This window comes from Schistocerca cancellata, chromosome 5, assembly GCF_023864275.1.
Source record: "Schistocerca cancellata isolate TAMUIC-IGC-003103 chromosome 5, iqSchCanc2.1, whole genome shotgun sequence".
In the NCBI taxonomy this organism is placed as follows: Eukaryota; Metazoa; Arthropoda; class Insecta; order Orthoptera; family Acrididae; genus Schistocerca; species Schistocerca cancellata.
In genome coordinates this window covers 647,525,775-647,542,245 of record NC_064630.1, presented here as the reverse complement: position 1 = coordinate 647,542,245, position 16,471 = coordinate 647,525,775, and the positions used below count along the sequence as shown (strand labels likewise).

Sequence of the window (16,471 nt, the reverse complement as noted above, 5' to 3'; positions counted from 1 at the left end):
GCTTAGTCCAATGACAATGTACCACAAAAATACTATATTTCTGAATGCTTGACCACCTGGAGCTTACACTTTTATTGCTTCCTATTCAGGCCAAGCCCCGCAAATAACAAATTTGGACAAATCGGTGATGACAAGTAAGTGCAGTCCTCACATTAATATTTTTCTTCATATTTCTGTGCATGCCCAGTCAAGGGTTAAGTATGTGTTATGAAACTCAAAAATTAAAAAAAAAAATCAAGTGACTGTCATTTTTTAATGAGTCATTATCAGAAAACAGATTTACAGTAATACAAGTACAGAAAATGTTACAAGCCTCTTTACATTCTATATGAAATTAGTGTTTTAAATACATGAAAATTACATTTATATTACATACTGACCACTTTAGCAACTCTGAATTGTCCATCTTTGATTGATTAACATTTACAATGGATAACCTAAGCTGAAAAGTAACTATCGTAAGTTAATATGATACTGAAGAAAAGCAATGGTTACAACACTTTACAAAACACAGTTACTGAAGACGAATTTTTACAGGTAATGTTTTTGTATTTCCAAGTACTCCATAGTGTTCGGCCCATAAAACAATATTGACATTTGCATCCATATTAGATATGTAGTCATTAAAAAATGCCAACAAAATTCTAACATAAAATTATTTCCACATGCACAACACACAACATTAGCAAAACTAAATTACTTCTATAAAACTGAAGTAACACTATTTACAACATTAATAATATTCCCATCTAAAGCAAGTAACAAAAACAAAGTACACACACATCCAGATTACAGTTATCTCCATACATTCTGAGAACTCACTGAATTTGTTCTCTTAACACAAACAGCACAAGATTTTTCTGAATATATTATTTTCATTAGCTGACAATTTCCCCAAGCCCACTTTCAGTCCACCACTGGGTCATTCTGTGTGAAATCAACCAATAATGTGAACTTGAACCTCTATTTAGAATCTGATTTTTGTAATTTTATTCTATTCCTGTGAACAAAAAAATTATCAGTATTCGGGCTGTCAGGAATCAGGCCATCGGTTGATTTCACATGGTCTGATCCATTACAAAAGCATTTAAGCATTTTCATACTTGTTAAATTATGGTTTTCATGCATCTGACACAGACATAACACATGATAAAAATAAAAATTTAAATATTTCATTACAAATGTAAAAAAAGCATATTGGGAGTTTGTCAAACTATTATAAATTAGTATAAGAAACTTAGACTTTAGGTGTTAATGCAGTATTTGATACAAAAACAACTGAATCACGAACATCAGGCTGCAATGTGTTCAAAGATCCAACACAAACTACCGATGAGGATTTGTACGGGTTATTTGATTTTCTGGTGCTTCGTCGTACTGGAGTTGCCACATAATGCAAAGATTTTGGCTCCACACCAAGGTCAGCACTCAGCCTGCAATATAATTAACTTTGTAAACAAACAAGACGTTAACATACTTAACAAGATGACAAATGTGTCCCTACAAGATAGACAATAAAATTGGAAATGTTACTCTATAAACATAGATGCAATGTAAAAAATTAATACCCACAAACTTAAATCAGATTTCCCACTTGCTGAGAGAAACAAATGTAATGAAGGGAACATGCTACCAGCGATGACATTGAAGCCATTTTCAACACTAGTACTTTATGAAGCTCTACATCCAAATGACGCCTCTCAGCAGCAGCAGCAGCAGCAGCAGCAGCAGCAGCAGCAGCAACAACAACAATATATATTTCAGTATGAAAATTCCACTATTACTTCACATACAAAATTATTATTTAATTTGTACTCTTAGCCCGCTAACTACTAATCAAATTATAAATTCATCAACAGAAAACAAGTATATCACCTTGTGTACTCTCTTCAAATGAAGAATGCGACACAAAGTGTTATTCCACAACAGAGGTGCAAATTATGTAAATATCTCCATTCTTTTGACAGTTCATACAATTTAAATCTCTATCTTTACAATACACTATTTGTTAACATCATAGGACCAAAATTGCAATAATAGTGAAACAAATCTTAACGGTAGGCAAAGGTGACCATGTTGTCATTTATAAAACTCTTAAGTTCAACACTGATTGTATGAATTATTCTGTAATGGTTTAAGAGGGTGGTATATAACAACCAGCCACAAGTGCTGGCTTATTCACCAACAATCGTTAACAGCCAAGGAGTTCAAAAGATCCAGCATGGGTAAAATGATACTGTGACTATAGTTCTTACAGGAGGTCCCTCTAACTAAGAGCTCACCTTCAGAGGATGTCATGTTTCCAAATAGAGAAGGAATTAGCATATTTCAGTAAAATATAAGAGGTATTAGAGATAAAGTTAGTGAACTGCTTATAGATGTTGAATCTAAAATTATTGGTATGTCTGAGGACCACTTAAATAATTTGACAATTCAGATGCTTCCTTTACCAGGATACATATTAGCTGGCTGTTTCTCCAGGAGTTCCTTGCGGGTGGAGGGGTGGCTATACACGTAAAGAAAAACACAGTATACCATTTGAGTCCATAGATGGATCATGGCACTGTACTGAGCAGATATTTGAATGTTGTGCAGGGGCAGTTGAATTTGGTGAAACTAAACTTCTAATTGTTGTTGTTTATAGGTCCCCTAACTCTGACTTCAGACCATTTCTGCTCAAGCTAGAATGGGTTCTTGATTCGCATTGTAAGAAGTACCAGAAATTAGGTATATGTGGTAACTTCAATATAAATTTTGTATATGACAAGAAAAAGAATGTTGGTAGATCTCCTAAATTCATATGATCTGATGCAGACTGTGTTTTTTGCAACTACAGTGCAGGGGAACAGTAGCACAGCCTTAGACAATATTTTTATTCATTCTTCATTACTAGATGGGCGTTCTGTTAGTAAAAGGGTGAATGGCCTTTCAGACCATGATGCACATATTTTAACACTAAAAGGCTTTTGTACTCAAACAAATGTCACATATAATTACAAACTATGTAGGAAAGTTAATCCAACAGCAAGAGCGAGTTTTTTTAAACCTTGTCAAGGAACAAGAGTGGCAGGATGTTTATAGTGCCGATAACATAGATGATAAATACAATGCTTTCCTTAACACATTTCTCATGCTCTTTGAGAGTTTCTTTTCATTAGCAAGTTCTAAATGGGGCACTAGCTGTAATAGGCAGCCCGGGCGGCTGACTAATGGGATAAGGATACCATGTAGAACAAAGTGGGAATTATATTAAACTGTTAGAAGTAGTCACAATCAAGCTACAGTAGCCCATTACAAACAGTATTGTAAGGTACTTTAAAATGTTATTAGGAAGGCAAAGAGTATGTGGCAAGCAAATAGAATAGCTAATTCACAGGATAAAATTAAAACCATATGGTCACTTGGGAAGGAACTGTCCAGTCAACAGCACAAGGTCGATGATATAAAGTTAGCTCGTAGTAAAAATATTTATGTTACTGATAAGTCAGATATATTTACAGTATTTAACAATAATTTTCTGAGCATTGCTGGTGAATTAAATAAAAATTTAGTTTCTACAGGGAATCAAATAACTTTCTTGACAAATGCCTTTCTGAGATTGATGTCTGAAATACTCCTCTGTGATACGGACAAGGGGGATTGAGTCAATAATTAAATCACTGAAGGCTAAAGTTGGTTGGCTGGGTTTGGGATTTGATGGGGGCTAAACATCGAGGTCATCAGTCCCCTGTTCCAAACAGACATACTTGTAAAAGGCCTATACAGAAAAGCGTAACGTCTGCACCCAGAGGGAGGGAACGCCAAGGGGTACAGAGCTAAAATGAACACCACGATAACACAAAATAGAGGACACTTAAAAGGAGCAGAGCAAATAGTTGACTAGAGTAAAACAGACTACAGTGGTTGATGGATCAGGTAAAAGGTCGACCACTCAACGACAAACGAAGAACCTACAGATGGAAAGCGTTGATAGAGGTACCAACACAACCTGGTACCATAAAAGACACTATTTTGGTATCCACGTCACAATTAAAAGTCACTGGAGTGGGTGTAGCCTGAGAAATCATGCGAGAGCGCCCACACTAGAGTGAGTGATAAAACCCAGCTGCACAGATAAAACGTGAAACTGAGTCAGCTATAGAGGCATTATCACCTAGAATTAAAGAAAGTGCAGCTGGTAAATTAAAGGATTGCTGCAAGGGGGCTAAAAGGGGGCAGTCCATCAGAAGATGAACCACTGTCATCCCTGTAACACAGCGACACTTGGGTGGGTTCTCACGGCGAAGGAGATAGCTGTGGCTCAACCGTGTATGTCCAATTCGGAGACGGCAGAGAACAACTGAGTCCCTACGCATGCTCCTCAAGGATGAGTTCCACACGGCCGTGGACGACTTTATCATGCAGAGCTTATTTGGCATGTTGAAGACAGACCATTCAGAGCTCCAGACATTGCGGACCTCGCGATGTAAGACTGACTGGAGGTCTCTTTCCACGAGACCCAGCTCCAGGGGTAGCGAAGTGGTGGCCTGCTTGGCCAACCGATCGACACGTTCGTTTCCTGGAATGCCGATGTGGCCCGGGGTCCACACAAACGTCGCTGAACGACCACACTCGGCAGAGCAAAAACAGCATCTTTAATACCGCACACCAAAGGGTCCCGAGAAAAACACTGGTTGAGTGGTTGAAATCCACTCAAGGAGACACTGCGGATGACAAATGACTCCCCAGGGCAGGAGGAAAGGTGAGCGAGTGCACGATAAAGAGCAACCAGCTCCGCAGTGAAAACACTGCTCCCACAAGGCAGGGAATGCTCCTCAACATAGTCACCATGGATCAAAGCAAACCCAGTGCGTCCATCAACCACAGAAGCATTGGTGTAGACTACATCTGCATCGCGAAACGAGGCAAAATGAGCCATGAATTGTTGACAAAGACTGGCAGGTGGAGCGGAGGACTTGGAGTCGCAGGACAAATCCAAGCAAAGCCGCAAGCGAGGGAGGGACCAAGGAGGGGTAGAAGAGGGCCGGAAGGATGGAGGGACTCAAGTGACGAGATAAGGGAACAAACGCGGACCATGATCGGGAGACCCGACCTAGGCCACCGTCGTGGGGAGGGGAGTGCAGCAGATGGAAAAAGGAGCCTGCGGTTTGGGTGGTCGGCCGAGGCATGGATGCAGACAATGTATGACGCAAGCAACTGTTGGCGGCGGAATTGTAGGGGAGGAATTCCAGCTTCTACAAGAAGGCTAGTCACCGGACTAGCGCAGAAGGCACACGTCGCCAGTCTGATGGCGCAATGGAGAATCGGGTCAAGGATCTGCAACGTTGAAGGTGCTGCTCAGTCGTACACCCCACTCCCGTAGTCGAGACGTGACTGGACTAAGGCCTTACAGAGCTATAGGAGGGCTGTTCGTGCAGCCCCCCAAACAGTGTGGCTGAGGCAGTGAAGGATGTTGAGGTGCCGCCAGCATCGTTGTTTGAGCTCACGAAGATGAGGTGTCCAAGTGAGCTGAGCATCAAACAGCATGCCAAGAAAGCAATTCATCTCAATACGAAGGAGTTCATTGGCAAGGTAGAGCTCTGGATGGAGGTGGACCGTTCGACGACGACAGAAATGCATCACTCGGGTCTTAGAGGCTGAGAACTGAAAACCATGGTTGGATGCCCAAAAATGTGCCTTATGGATAGCTCCCTGCAGCCACCATTCAGCGACACTGATGCTTGGGGAACTGTAATAAAGACAAAAGTCATCGGCATATATACAGGAACAGACCGATGAGCCCACTGCAGCCGCAAGACCATTAATTGCCACAAAAAAGAGGAGAACACTGAGAACCAAGCCCTGCGGGACACTGTTCTCCTGAATATGAGCAGAGCTAAAATAAGTGCCAACTCTAACTCGAAAGGAGCGATTGGAGAGAAAATTCCGTAGAAAAATCGGAAGTGGACCCCGTAAGCCCCATTCATGCAGCGTAGCAAGGATATGATGGCACCAGGTGGTATCGTACGCCTTCCGAAGATCAAAGAAAACAGCAACTAGATGTTCTTGCTGAGTAAAAGCTGTATGAATAGCCAACTCTAGCGAGACTAAATTGTCAATCGCTGAGCGGTCCTGGCGGAAGGCCCCCCTGTTGCTAGGCCAGGAGGCCCCGAGCTTCTAGGATCCACATGAGCCGCCGACTCACCATCCGTTCCAGGAGTTTGCACATAACGTCGGTAAGGCTGATAGGGCGATAGCTATCAACCACCAGAGGATTTGCACCAGGACGGTAACGCTATCCTGCCACCGAGTTGGGAAAACGCCCCCCGTCCAGATGCGGTTAAACAGGGCAAGCAATTCACCCTGATAGTGCGCCGAAAGATGGCGAAGAAACTGGTTGTGAATTCGGTCTGGACCTGGAGAGGTATTGGGGTGAGCTGTAAGGGCACTTTGGAACTACCATTCACTAAACGGGGCGTTGTATCGTTCCCAACGGTGTGTGCGAAACGACAACTGCGTATGCTCAGCCTGCTCTTTAATGACGCGGAATTCTGCGCTGTAGCCTGCTGTCGCGGAACTACGAGCGAAGTACTCTGCCAGATGTTTGGCGATGGCGAGTGGGTCAGTACGAAGTGTACCCCGAAGAGAAAGGCAAGGGACAAACGCATGATGGCGAAAGCCAAAAATGCGCCGAACCCGCGACCACATCTGAGATGGTGAGGTGCAAGAACCTATGGTGGCAACATATCATTCCCAGCAGCCCTGTTTGCTCCGCCAGATTAACCGCCGAGCCCGGGCCCGCAGCTGTTTAAAGGCAACCAGATTCTCTAGGGAAGGATGACACCGGTGTCGTTGCAGGGCTCGCCAGCAGTCCCGGATAGCTTCTGCAATCTCCGGTACGCACCAATGGACTGACTTACACCTTAGGGAACTTTAAGAACAGGGGACAGTTGCCTCGGAAGCAGAAACAACGGCCAGTGACCTCGTCCACTGCCAAATTAATGTCACCAGGAAGCGGAGCAATGGCCATTGTAGCCGAGGTGTAGGCTGCCCAATTAGCTCCACGAAGAGACCATCGTGGCAGCTGGTCAGGGGGGTTGCGATTGAAGAAGAGAAATCAGGATAGGAAAGTGGTCACTACCACAGAGGTCGTCGTGGACCCTCCAACTGAGGTATGGACGAAGACCTGGACCACTAAGAGAGAGGTCAATGGCCGAGTATGTGCCAGGAGTCGAGCTGAAATATATGGGAGCACCAGCGTTAAGGAGGCAAATGTCCTGCTGTGCCAAGAGAGCCTCAACATTCCTACCCTGGCCCGAGATCTGGGCCCCACCCCATAAAGGGTGGAAGGCATTCCCCAAAATGGGGAATGGTGGGGGGAGCTAGGTGAACAAGGCAGCTAGGTCAGCAAGAGGGGGGCCAACCACATCCGGGGGAAGGTAGAGGGAACAGATGGTAAGCTCCATTCCTGCCCGGGTTCTAACAGCCACAGCCTCGAGAGCCGTGGGAATTGGCACTGGGGCACTAGGAACAGTGGCAAGAATGTAAACACAGACACTGCCAGACACCCTGTCGTATTCTACACAGTTCTCATAGTAGTCCCGGTAGCCACAGAGGGAGGGGGTCTGCCAGACAAGTGGCAGGGAAGCGGCACAAAAGCTGTTTCAACTCAGCAAGGTGGTGGAAGAAACCATGACAATTCCATTGAAGGATAATGGTATCCGATTGTGAAGACATGAAAGAACCTGGGGGGGATAGGTCACACCTTAGAAGCGCTTGCCGCCACCGATTGCGAAGTAGCCTGACCAACTTCCATAGGAGCTACGGGTTGAGCAACATCTAGCTCCTGAGTGGACGCTAGATGGAAGGCTAAGGACTCATGGTTATGATGGAGTGCCTAGTAGAATATTAAAGTACTGTGCTGCACACGTTAGCCCTGTATTTAGCCATATTTGTAATTTTTCCTTTAGGAGTGGTCAGTTTCCTGAATGATTAAAGTACTCAGTAGTAAATTCGTTTTTTAAAAAGGGAGAAAGGAATAATGTAGGTAAGACCTATTTCTATGCCATCAGTGTTTGCAAAGGTTACTGAAAAGGCTGTATATGTAAGGATAATTGATCATCTTGTATCACACGATTTGCTATCAAATGTACAGTTCGGCTTTAGAAGTCGTCTAACAACTGAAAATATTCTCTTTTCTCTATGAGGTACTGGATGGGTTCAACAAAAGATTTCAAACACTACGCATATTTTTTGATTTAACTAAGGTGTTTGTGTGTTGGTCATAAAATATTGCTCCAGAAGTTGGACCATTACGTAACATGTGGAGTAGCTCACAATTTGTTCACCTCTTACTTTAGCAACAGACAGCAAAAGGTCATTATCCACAATGTTGAGAATGGCTGTGATGTGAGGTCTGAGTGGGGCACACTTGGGGGATGCCCCAAGGGTCAGTGTTGGGGCCACTCCTGTTCCTTATTTATATAAATGATATGCTCTCTAGTATTACAAGTAACTCTAAAATGTTTCTCTTTGCTGATGACACTAGCTTGGTCATAAAGGATGTTGTGCAACATTGGCTTCGATTCAAATAGTGCAGTTCATGACCTAAGTTCATGGCTTGTAGAAAATAAACAAATGCTAAATCACAGTAAGAGTTTCTACAGTTTCTAAGACACAATTCAACAAAACCTGACATTTTAATTTCACATAATGGGCATATGATTAGATGATCTGAACAGTTCAAATTTCTAGGTGTTCAGATAGATAGTAAACTGTCGTGGAAAGCCCACGTTCAGGATCTTGTTCAAAGACTTAATGCTGTCATTTTTACTATTCAAACAGTATCTGAAGTGAGTGATCGTTCGACACAAAAATTGGTCTACTTTGCTTATTTTCATTTGCTTATGTCATATGGTATTATATTTTGGGGTAACTCTTACGATTCTAAAAGGAAATTTTTGGGCTCAGAAACAGATGGTTTGGGCAATAATTGGTGGAACTTCACAAACCTCTTGCTGACCCCTGTTCACAAATATGGGTATTTTGACATTGGCCTCTCACTTGAATTCAAAAATCTTAGCAGTAATCCACGCACTTTCAAATCTAAACTGAAGAGTTTCCTCATTGGTCACTCCTCCAATTCTATCGAGGAGTTCCTTGAAAAATTAAGCTGATTCTTCTTTTATTGTTGATTGTGTTTACGTAAACTTATGGATTGACTTTTTTCACGTTCATGAACATTTCATTTTCATCTGTTATTACTTTTATGTTGTAATTTCATATACTGACTCGTTCCATGACCTTTGAGATTTGCTCCTCAATTTGGTCCTATGGAACTTCGTGCGTAAATAAAAAAAAAATAAAATAAAAATAACATATTAGCACTTTTCAAGGACAACTGCCGATGTCAACACTTAGGAGTGTTAAGAGGAGACCCACTCGGGCCAGACCTGCAAGCAGAATTGACTCATATCCATTGTAAACACTGGGTGTACTAATGTTTCAGAGTGGAAACACCCCACAACATTATGGCTATAAAAATCAGAACATGTAATGACAGGAGTAACAGATAAACAAATCTTCTCATTTCAGTTTCAGAGAGTACAACTAGTGCCATATTTTATAATTTTAATATGGAAGCAGGCAAGAGCGGGACAGCATTCACCAACAAAATGCTGAGCAATCAACATTGATACGACATAGCAACAAGAAACTGTAAGATCACAAAATCTGAAGCTAGACAGTGAGACGAGCATTCATCACTAAAAAGGATGTCTTGTCACCTTAATGAAATGAGAATGCTGTGCAACAAAAATAACTACAAATTTTCAATTAGGATGTTTAAGTAACACTTCATTTGTATAAATAAATGGACCGAAAACCACATCTTAAAGATAAATGATACAAAGTAAGAAGCACACTTAACAGCCGCTTAAAGGGTAGGAATTATAGGATGAAATAACCAAATGAAAACCATCTGGAGGGAGCCTCCCTCACCCAAAACTATGGACCTTGCAGCAGTGGGGTGGCGTACATGCATGAATGAATGATACAGCCAGCTGAGCTGTAAGTGGAACCACTTCAGAGGAGTGTCTGTGGACAGACCAAACTAACATAGTTCCTGAAGCCTCTTCAGTAGTTGTGGGGGCAAAACTCTGAGTGATTGACAATATGGCTGTGAATATCAGCAAACTACAGCAGTTACTTTTCCCAAAGGACATGCATCTATATTGTATGGTTGAATGATGGTGGCATCCCTTTCGGTAAATTATTCCAGAGGTAAAAAGAGTCCTTCCTTCAGATTGCTAGACAGGGACTACCCAGGAGGATGTCATCAGACCTGGTGCCCTAGAGGCTGGAGCGTGGAATGTCTGCTCTCTTAATCAAAGATTGCTGGTTAGGTGAATACAGTGTAACATAAAATCAACGAGGGGGAGCTCAGGAGTACAATTAATGAGTAATAAAATAGGAATGCAAGTCGAGCTTTCTTAATAGTTTAGCAAATGCATTACTGTAGCCAAGACAGACACAGAAGCAGATTCATCACAGTAATACAAATAAATATACCTACCTCCAAAGATGGAGATTGCAAGAATGTATGAGGTGGTAAAAGAAATTCAGATAGTTATGGTAGAAAAGAATTAAATTTGTATCAATTCAAAAGTGGGAAAAAGAAGAGAAGGAAGAATGAGAGAACATTAACTGGAAGGGGGGGGGGGGGGGGGGGGAGGAAGCCATGTGGTAGAATTTTGCACAGAGCAAAATTTAATCATTGCTTACATCTAGTTTAAGAACAATTACAGATGGGTGTATAGGCAGAAGAGAGCTGGAGACACCAGAAGATTTTGGACAGATTACGTAATGGTACGGCAGATTTCAAAACCAGATTTTAAACATTTGCAGTGACAGATCTTTATTCTGACGTGATTGACTAGTTATAAACTGCAGATTTAAAACTATGGAATTGCAGAAGATTAGGAAGTTAAGGAGATGGGACATGGACTTGTCTAAGGAACCAATGGTTGTCGAGAGTTTGAAATGGAGAATTTGGCAATGATTGATAATCTGAGGAAAAGAATACAACAGAATGATGGTTAGCTTTGACAGATGAAAGTAAACACAGCAGAGGATTAAATAGGTGAAATAAGATCTAGCAGGAGTCCTTTGATAACACGATATAGTGAAAGTTGAAAATTTAAAAATGAAGCAGGCAATAGGGAAAATATCTGAAGATGAGATTGATGGGAAGTGCAAAGCAAATAAAGCAGAAATGGCTAGAGGAGACATGCATGTCTATGAGAGAGATAGTGGCTACCTATAGCAAAATTAGATATCTTTGGAAATAAGATAAGCAGCTGTATGAATATTAAGAGCTCAGATGGCAAGCAAGTAGTCAGCAAAGAAGGGCACACTAAAGATTGAAATTATGCATAAAAGGGCTGTATAAGGGAAATGAATTTTAAGACTATATTATAGAAATTAAAGAGGAAGTGAATGAAAATGAGTTGGAAGATATGAGGTGCACTCAAAGTTATATCTCTCACCCTGGAAGAATAAAAAAAGTTACAGTGTCAATTTTTGTTTATTTGCAGTTATATGTCTGTACCACTTACTATAACATGCCATTGGAGGAGTCAAAAGGAAATGGCACAGGCCATCTCCATTCTATCAACCAGCTGCACCATTCTGCTTTCAAATGGAGGTAGTTAGACAGTGTGTCCTACTTTAAGATCTGTCACAAGAAGTTCTAGGGTGGACACCATATATTAACCTTATTTCACAATAGTATGCTACAAACACTTTCTTCCTCAGTTACGAGTTGCTTCACAATGATGCCAGAAGACATTAATGCATGAAAATGGGAGAAAATCACATTTATGATATTTTTATCTCCAGTTGTGCTTTTTCCATGACACAGAAGTTGACAGCTTAGACATTAAATCTAACGACTCCCAAATGGGGTTCCTGTCAATATGAACATCTAAGAATTTAGGATATTTGTTTATTTATTGATTTACCCTTATGCATTAATCCTAATGATGTGGCAAGGCCTTATGCAATACTGAATTGCATGTATTATGTGTATCTAAAGTCAGCAGCAGTCCATTTGCAGAGAATGTATTATCAAAAAATTTTATTTGTATATTTAAGTATTGAAGTTTTTCCATTACACTTTATTATACTACTTGCATTGTCCGTAAGGAATTATTTCTGCTTCTTGGATACACAATAGCTATTATTTATCAAAATCAAGAATGGATCCAATAATGATCCCTTTCGTACACCAGGAGCAGTTACTCCCCATTCAAATGAAGATTCATTGTGTACACCCCCTGGGTTTCTTAGTCGCACACTGTCCAATCTTTTAGTCAGTCAGAATGAACACCAATACCAGCAAAAGTTGACACCATAATATCTGAGCTTATCTAGGAGAATAATCATACAAAACAACGGAAACTTCAAGTACGAATACCAACAATGTAGGAAAAGATAGATTGCTAGTTAAGTCGCAGACAGACACAATTAAAAGACACTTATACAAAGCTTTCAGTCAGAGCCTTCATTGGTAAAAGAAAGAGAGGAGGAAGGGGGGGGGGCGGAGGGGGAGAGAGAGAGAGAGAGAGAGAGAGAGAGAGAGAGAGAGAGAGAGAGAGAGAGAGAGAGAGAGAGAGAGAGAGAAAGCAAGCAACTCTTATGCACAAATGACCACCAGCTCCGGCAGCTCAAGCCCAAATTACAATTCGGCCATGAGCTGCCGGAGTTGGCAGTCGTGTGCATGAGGTATGCTTGCTTGTGCATATGAAGAGTGTGTGTTTCTTTTTACTGATGAAGGATGTGGCTGAAAGCTTTGTGCAAGTGTGCCTATCTGTGACTTAACATGTCTTCTTTATGGCAAGAATAATCATACTTGCACAATAAATACTTTGACAAGCCACAGAAAATACCAATTACCAGTATTTTGTCATTTATATTCTGTATAATCTGATTCCTGAATTCAAGATAATAGCATGTTCTGTGAAGAGACACTTTCAAAATCTGAATTGAGGCTGACCAAGCACCTTGTTTTGAAATAGGCAAATCACCATTCTTGTGTGCATAATTCTTTCACAGTACTTTCAAAACTCATCAGTGCAGATGGGCATACGAATGGAAATGGTCATAAAATTTATTTCAAAATCTCAATTTTAAACATACTTCTGAGTAAAGTCCCACCCATATTAACTAGTTTCAACATAATTATGAACATCTTATGGATCCAGGGCAGCAGTCTGTTGCTCTCGTCGGAGAAGGCATTTGGTGACACAAATCTAGTTTCTAAATTATTTTTTGTTGAGGGGTTTGTAAAATTCATTTCCATTGTTGGATTCCCACAATATGGTGGAGCACTGGTCCATGGGCAATCAAAACTCAGACAAGAACCAGCACACTTTGACACACTATGAGTTGCCACCAAATAGAGCAACAGCAGCTGCGCAAAGCAGAGGCTGATTACTGGGTTGGCCCTGTATGTAGGCACTGAATGCTCTCATAGTGTATTGCATTAATCAGCTTCAGACCTGCACATTATCGTGATCCACATATTTGCACCCATACTCTAGCCAGGACAACATGAAACCTTTCTACAAACTGGAGCAGGTGCACTCACTGTTCTCCAGGGCTTGTGGCTAAGGCAATTCAGCTAGTCTTATACTTAAATATTTAAGTGTGATAATCATAGTAGCAACTCATTTCCAATAGCAGCTTATTAAACACATGGCAATTCAGAATGAATAAGGCCTTGGCTCCAACTGTGTGCACCAATACAGCAACAAGAATCACAGGCAATGTAAAAGATAGTTCAAAACTTTTACTGTGACACAAATGTACAAATTATGCAAGAGCAATATAGGGAGCCCTTGAGTAAGAAACATCCCCTGCACTCATCTTTAAAGCGATGAGCAAGCTTCCACTAAAGTGGCAAGGTTAACCAGCACAACATTCAAATATGTGTTACAGGAAAGACTGATGTAACTTACTCATAATATCAGTGTGACTCAAGGATAGTTTCTGCAATCTGTACAATGTCAGCACAAAAATAAATACAGTTCATTTTCTCCTTTGAACTAGGAGTTTCAACAAGCATTTACCTGGACAAGCTTGAATAAGATTTTCCTCCTAGTGTCTGCACCTGCAGCAGCAGTATCACTGGGTAATTAAAAACTATTTCAAAAGAGGTAATTAAAGAAATGTAATGTTGAAATATCAGTGGTGTTTTACTGAATTACCCTATTGCTTTCCCATAAATAACTCTCTAACACTGTATATTTGCTTTCGCATAAATTTAACACCGTACATGCCAGGAAAACAAAAGTTCACAGAAACACAAATACAACCATCTGAAGAGACCAGGGCAATCAAATGAAAATGAGACAGCTGGAAGAATGTACATGAACTGTTTATTATTTCAAAAGTAACTGCCACACCTGTTAATAAATGTATCCCACTGTCAGAAGACAGTCAATGCTTTAATGAAAAAATGTTTGTGGTTGCCTACGGGAGCAAGATTGTACCAAGCTGGCACTACTTTATACATAACTTGACTGCCACAAATGTCTTTCTTCACAGCTCCAAACATATGGAAAGTGTGGGAAGAGACCATAACTGTATGGTGAATGAGCAACAGCTTTCCAGCAAAACTTCTGCAGCTTGGCAACATGTGTCGCCCCCGCTAATCCCCCCCCCCCCTCCCCCTCCCTCCCGCCCTGCTGGAAAGCCAGTGCATGTCCTCCATAAGATCCTAATCTCTTCCCTCCCCACATGATTTCCATATTTTTGGAGCCCTGAAGAAAGACATTTGTGGCCTTTAAATTGCTTTGGATGAGAGGTGCACGTCTGGATTCAATCATCATTCCAAAGGAAACCACAAACATTTTTCAATGAATGCATTGACTGTCTTGTCCTGCAGTAGGATAATTGTATTAACAGTTATGACAATTACTCTTGAAATAAACAGTTTACTCACTTTTTCTATCAGTCTGTTTTATTTGACTGCTCCTTTTACATAAACTCAGTTTATATGGGCTATGGCACAAACAAATTTGAAAAAAAAATTGTAGTGTCTCTTCTGCAAACTATAAATTATGAAAAAAATATATTCTGACACACTGAATTTTTTTAAAATTTCATTTCATGCAGTAGTATTACACTTCAAAAGAAATAGTTGGAATCAAACCCAACTGAAACGTTATAGTTTGTAGCACTATGTAGAATTTTTAACAGCAGTGAGTGCAAGAAACTAAAACATTTTTATAAATTATATATATTAGTGTTGTTGTGTACTGGAATTCATGTACATTAATTTCTCAGAATCTAAAGCTTAAACACTGTTTTAATCAATTTATGTACACATTATTAACTTGATAAGATTTATTCTGCAATATAACTCTGTTCCATGTGTTATATGAGTCACCCCACCTAGCACAAACCTTAGCCCACCTTTCTTTCTAATCCCAGATCCTATTGAGAATTTTTTGCTAGTCTTATCCTATCTGTCATTATACAATATAATCAGTAAGTTTTCCCCTAAAGTCTCAATCACAATGACAATTTTCTTTCAGTGGTTCCTGTATGATTATAATGATGCAAATTTGCTACTTTTTTTGTATGCTCACACTAATCAGGAAGAAGATTAAACTGACAGTGTAGTTGTCAGCACTCATCACACTAGAAGCAAAGAAATATTATTGTACATATACTTACTGCTTTACAGCTTTCTGCTGAAGTGCAAATTTTATTATTGAAGATTTAAAAACTTGGCGTGGATCAACACTGCGCCGGGGAGTCTTTTGTTTCTTTTTGTCAACTTCCTCATCCTCTGATTGTAATTTCAAAGAGGTGAATTTTTCCCACAGAAGGTCCAATGATTTGTCAATAACTTCAGCCTGGTAAATGAAAAAAAATTAATCATCACTAATATAACAATAACAGAAAACTAAGGTTCATCTCCAAGGGGAAATGTGAACAGTTGGGGAATAAAGGAGCAGGGGGGACATGAACGGACTAACCAAACAATAGGTGGGCATACATACAACAAAAATGTTCAAATAAAAATGTCTAAATTGCTAATGACTTACGACTAAAGTGAATTTCTGGTTTTCACAGGCACCCTAAAAGACAGATCCAAACACATGTTGGTTGCCAGAATGAATTCATAATGCCAAACTGAAAATTCATTAAGCCATGTATGGAATGTATCTTTGAAACTATGATGAATGTTACCAACAGAAATGATGTGAGTGAAGAACACACACAAATTGCAAGTGACAAAATGAATGGAGTTTGAAGAGAGGACTGAGAATCAAAGGAAGCAAATCTTGCAGACAGCAGTATTGACTGTAGATATATTATACCAAAACCAAACATGATACTGAAGCTGAAAACAGACAGTGAGACAGAGCTATACTTTATACTGTTTAGAGATTGTGAAGAGAGAGAAAAACATCAAATGACT

At 40.4% G+C, this 16,471-nt stretch overlaps 1 protein-coding gene across 1 annotated transcript in view; it reads right to left on the bottom strand.

The window, feature by feature from the left end:
• Window positions 1-234: 234 nt before the first annotated feature.
• The window catches only part of LOC126188084 (uncharacterized), a 103,389-nt gene continuing 87,152 nt past the window's right edge, over window positions 235-16,471 (bottom strand). Inside the window, exons 9-10 of the mRNA XM_049929539.1 lie at window positions 15,721-15,902; window positions 235-1,433 (exon numbers count right to left, since the gene is read on the bottom strand). Of these exons, the coding sequence (XP_049785496.1) occupies window positions 1,238-1,433; window positions 15,721-15,902 (378 nt within the window). The 3' untranslated portion in view covers window positions 235-1,237. The remainder of the gene's footprint in view (window positions 1,434-15,720; window positions 15,903-16,471) is intronic.